At 42.3% G+C, this 5,519-nt stretch overlaps 1 protein-coding gene across 1 annotated transcript; it reads right to left on the bottom strand.

The window, feature by feature from the left end:
* Positions 1 to 4,291: 4,291 nt before the first annotated feature.
* Positions 4,292 to 4,823, bottom strand: LOC142427360 (large ribosomal subunit protein eL24). Its single transcript, XM_075532616.1, has one exon. It carries the CDS (start codon positions 4,810 to 4,812, stop codon positions 4,339 to 4,341), a length of 474 nt encoding a protein of 157 aa, XP_075388731.1. The 5' UTR covers positions 4,813 to 4,823; the 3' UTR covers positions 4,292 to 4,338.
* Between the last annotated feature and the right edge of the window lie 696 nt (positions 4,824 to 5,519).

Below are 5,519 nucleotides of genomic sequence, written 5' to 3'. Positions count from 1 at the left end.
GAAACTTTATAGTGATGAATATTGAAGGTAACATGTATTATCAGAACAATAAAAGTATCTTAAAATGCAAATAGAATGATGCTTAGAAGTAAGAATGTTGATACTTCTTTCCGTGACTTTAAACACATTATCTTGGTGGAACAGTCCCTGGAGAAGGACATTATTTTTTTTGTAAAATAGGACAAGGAAAAAGAAAAATATTCAATCAATGGACTGAGACAGTTGCTGCAATCACGGACTCCTTCCTATGTAACCACACTAGTGAGGACTGGGCTGCGTTTGCTTCACTTGCACAGAGTCCATGAAGCTGAAAGGACTCAATGGCACAAAACATGCATTTGTTTTCATATATGATCATGCCTCAGAAACCCACGCCTTATATATCGTTTTTAAAAATGCTATGAAATTATTGTTCATGTTTAGAACCTGTCTCATTTTGAATTATAGTCTGAAGCAGGAGTCCTCAACTTTTTAAACAGGGGCCAGTTCACTGTTCCTCAGACTTGTTGGAGGGCCAGATTATAGTTTTAAAAAAGACTATGAACAAATTCCTAAGCACACTGCACATATCTTACTTTGAAGTAAAAAAAACGGGGCAAAAACACCAGTTGGGCAAGATAAATGTCCTCAGCGGGCCGCATGTGGCCCGTAGTTTGAGGACCCCTGAAGCACAGGTCGCAATTAATTCTCCAAATGGCTAATTCTTCCGCAAACACATACTGAAGAAATTCTTTATTGGATGATCTTAGCACTCAGTTAGAAGATCAGTTTACATTAGCTATATAAGTTTGCTTGTGTACTTTTCATGGTGTTACATTGGTTGGGATGGAGTCCTCAGGTAAAACAAGTAGTGGGGGTTCCAACCCACACAAAAGTGCCTTGGAAGTCAGGCTTACTGAACTAAATCTCAAAGCAAAACAAGACAACCAGCTGCATTCTGCACACAATGGGTCACATGGAGTCAGAATCCCCTCTTAGGAAGCAGAAGCAACCCCGGGTGGCTTTTCTTTTCATGATGACTATTAGCTCATAGAAACCGAGGTAGCACCATGGTTAGGGCATTGGGCATCTAAAACCCAACTATGAGGGAGAACAGTTAAATTGTTCTTAGAAAATTACAGACCCTTATGAGTGGTTTTATGTCCTCATTGACAAGGACAGCAAGCGACCTCTGCGCTGCCTGCTAAGGAGATAAACAAAGGACCCTGTGAAAGAAGACTCTGTAACACCTTAATCATGAAGCCAGGCCCCCGTAAACATCTTGCAGTAGACTGTACCAAAGATAATTTTGACCCAGAGCAGCATCCCAGATAAAACTGAATGGAACGAGATATGAGAAACAAAGACAAATCAAGTCAATAATTAGAGAGCTGATTGACCACTGAGACAGCACCCTCCAATTTGAAATTACCATATAAAAGCTAGAAGTGTTCTCCTAAACCAGGGGTCCTCAAACTTTCAAAACAGGGGGCCAGTTCACTGTCCCTCAGACTGTTGGGCCAGAGTATAGTTAAAAAAAAAAACTATGAACAAATTCCTATGCACAGTGCACATATCTTATGTTGAAGTGAAAAAACAAAATGAGAACAAATACAGTATCTAAAATGAAGAACAAGTAAAGTTAAATCAACAAACTTACCAGTATTTCAATGGGAACTATGGGCCTGCTTTTTGCTAATGAGATGGTCATGTCCGGTTCCATATTTGTCACTGCTAGTCCTAACAAGTGAGGCAAGTGTGCATCAGTTAGTCTAGATCTGATTGGAGATTTCAGATGTTTCATTCTGGAAAAAGTCTGTTCACAGACATAAGTGCTGCCAGAGATGGTTGCCATTGTGAGTGCATGGTTCCTGGCATTAGGATAGGTCTCAGAGGGGGAGCTGCACAGAAATTAGGAAGGTTGCTTGACTTGAATGCATCTTTAAGAGAGTCACAATTCTGCAGTTCAGCCAGTTCCATTTGGTAAATAGTATCCACTTTTTCAATGTCAACAGAAAACGGGTTACGGCAAAGCAGTATGTCCTGTTCATGAAGACGAAGCTCTTTAAATCTAAATTGGAACTTCTTTTGCAACTTTTCCAGTGAATCCGCATGTTTTGTTTGGGAATGCAACCAATGGGTTTTCCGCTAACAGTTTTGAGTTTTGGGGAGATGGCAGAAATTTTCCTTCTTCACTTGTTTGATAAGCTCTAATTTTACTTCAAAAGCTTTCACAGGTGATTTCATATCACAGATGAGCTTCCCCTTTCCTTGAAGTTACACATGGAAACTGCTGAGTAGCTCTTTTACATGTCAGAAAGGCAATGCATCATTGAGCTCCGGTACTTCTTTGGTTTTTGAAAGCAGAAAAGCTGTAATCTGTGGAAGTAAGTCATAGAAATGTTTCAAAACTTTCCCTCGATTCAGTCAACGGACTTCTGTGTGGTACAGATCATCTTCATAGGCAACATTTAGCTCAGACCAAAATTCCTGAAATTGTCTGTGGTTTAGTACATTAGCTCTAATGGAGTTAACACAATATACCACAATTTTCCTAACAGACTCCCACTTCAGTGATTTACTACACAGCGCTTGCTGTGTATGAGGCAGTGTATGGCTATTGGATGAGAATAGTTATGTTTGTCCATCTCTGGGTTAATTGTAGCAATTACTCCTTTCTGAGATGTCACCATGCTAGGAGCACCATCAGTTGTCACACTGGCTAGTTTAGCCCAGTCCAGCTCCAACCCATTCAGTTTGGCAAACCTTTTCATAGATATATTCTCCTGTAGTTGTTCCTTTGATGCTTTGCAGTGCAGCAAGCTCTTCATGACTTCAAAATAGTCATTCGTCTCGCGAATAAAAATCAGAAGTTGTGTAGAATCACGAACATCATTACTTTCATCGAGTGCCAAGGAAAAATAGGAACATTTTTTCCGGAGTTTTGCAAATGCTGATGAAAATTGTCTCCCATTTCTTCAATCCTTCGTGTAATTGCAGGTCCTGAAAGACTCACTGTACTAAATAAATCGGCCTTCTCTGGACACATCTCTTGGGAAACAGAAAGAAGGCATTCTTTAACAAATTCTCCCTCCACGAATGGTCTACCAGTGCATGCGATTAGCTTGGCAACTTGAAAACTTGCTCGCAGTGATGAAATATTTAGCTGCTTCTGCTTCACAAAAGTATTTTGCTGAGTTGTCAATGTAATTTTTCAGTTTTAAAATTTTATCTTTTCTCACTTGTCTGACCAAGCAAACATATTTATCTTTATGTTGAGTTTGATATTGAAAACGCAAATTGTATTCTGTGAACACAGACACTATATTCTGGCATATCAAACACACAGCTCTTTTCTTGTACTGCATGAAAAAGTAATCATAAGCCCACTGTTCTTTGAATATCCGGCACTGAGTCAAATTTTCTTTCTTGATATAACTGTTTTCTAGGGATTCCAAATTGCGATGAATAAAATACCAACATATATGTGCAGCACTACAAAAACAATATACCAGTAATAACTTTGCCCAGAGACATGTAGACTGCACTATTAATACAGTCTGATCAATGCCCATCAATGCAGTCTGATCAGTGTCCATCAATGCAGCCTTGCCAGTCCACATCAGTTCAGCCTCACCAGTGCCCATATTGGTGGAACTCTGCTTCTACCTCAGTTTCACATTCATGCGGTTTGGGAAGCGGCAGGTGTACAGGGCCGGTTCCTCTACCACCTTTCGAGTTCACACTACCCTGTGTGATCCGCACTGTGATCTGTGAACTTGCACAGGAATCTGATCGCATAGGTGAGAAGACCCATAGTCAGATTCCATTGCAGGAAAAAAGAAGGCACGGCTGCCTTTTATCTTGTGAATCTAATGTGAGCTCAGCCATACAAGCATATGGCTGAACCTGCACTGCTCAGATACTGCAACAGTGTGAACCAGGGCTCGGGGCTTACACAGCACACAACATATACCATCATACACAAGCGACTAGCAATCAGAATATAAATGCACTCACTCCCAATTAATTAGGTTTCCTACTCCTCTGCTGTCTGCAGAGCCAGATTAAGTTCCCATGGGGTACTACGCAGATTACCAGTTTGGGGCCCCCAACCAATAACACTGACTGCTGATCATTTGCATTCCCTCTGAGCACTGACAATCTGCATTAGCACTGAGCACTGACTATTTGCATTATGACAGTGAGGCAGCCCCCCTAGAAACCACCCCCAAACGAACTAACCAACTTAAAAAAAAAGACCTCCTAACTTCAGGGGGGGGGAAAGGCCCTACTAACTGCAAAATAAAAATTTTTTTTTTATAGTTGCATCTTTATTAGAAAGTCTCTGCTGCCGACTTAGCGTTTTCCACCAACCCGGGGAGCGGACACTTTCACGGGCTTCACAATCTTTTGCTTAGGTGCTGCCTTGGTGGGGGCCTTAGTAGCAGCCATTGCTGTCTTTTTAGAAGCTTGCTTTGCCTTTTTTGCTTCCTTGGCAGCTCTGATGGCCTGTTCTCGCTGGGCCTTTCTAACCTCAGGCTTCTGATTCCTCTTGGCCATAATATCAGCAAGAGATGCACCAGTGATGGCCCTCTGGAATTTGACTGCACGGCGGGTTCTTTTCTTTTGAATTTCTTCCGACTGCCCCTTCTTGTGCTTCCTCCTGTACAGGACAGTCCAGTTGATCTGCCGAGGGTTCCTCTTGGAAAGGAATGCCGACTCGCATTTTGCATTCAGGAACTGGAAAACCTTTCCATCGGTCCTGGCGTAGCGCCGCCCGTGCCCGGGGTAAATCTTGTAGCCGCTGAAGCTGCACAGCTCGACCTTCATGGCTGCGGCAGCAGAGGCCCGGGGAAGACGGCAAAGAGGACACAAAATAAAATTTTTAAAAAGATCTCCTAAGTTAAAAAAAAAAATCCTAACTTGTTCTTACCTTGGTCCTCAAGCAGCAGCAGGCTCTGCACAGGCAAGCTCATGACTCATCCAATCAGATCACACTGGAGACTGAGAGGAGGAGTAGAGACAGAGAGGAGGGGAGTCGGAGAGTGCAACTCACATTCCACACATGTGCAGAGGGCCCGGGACTAGTCAGCTGTTAAGCAGAACAAGCAGAGGCTGCTGTTGAAGGCCATTAAGACTCAGCCTTCAAAGGGCTGAGCAATCTCATGACCTACTTGTCAGTGTTTGCTGATTTCTTCTGTGACTTTACGTTTTGAACAGACTGTCAAGGACAAGAAAGTATATGAAAGGTCTGGGAAAAAACAGGTGGTTTAATTTTCTCAAGGATGTCTGGCTTGGCAGAAGATAGAGTTGCTATGTGTATCAAATGTGCTTGCTTAACAATGAGATCATTAACCCCGGGTTGTTTCTGCATGGATCTAAGGAGTGTGTAGAATAAACTCCAGTGTTTCAGTCTATCAGATTGTTGTCCTCCCAATCCTTTCTGTCTCTCTTTTTTCCCTTAATCCTCACTCCCCCTTTCAGGACTGTTAGACTCATCAGCTGGCTCCGACAGGCTGCAAAAAAAGACAAGGTGG

This window comes from Tenrec ecaudatus, chromosome 15 (genome assembly GCF_050624435.1).
Source record: "Tenrec ecaudatus isolate mTenEca1 chromosome 15, mTenEca1.hap1, whole genome shotgun sequence".
Taxonomy (NCBI): Eukaryota; Metazoa; Chordata; class Mammalia; order Afrosoricida; family Tenrecidae; genus Tenrec; species Tenrec ecaudatus.
This window is presented reverse-complemented; position numbering and strand designations above follow the sequence as displayed.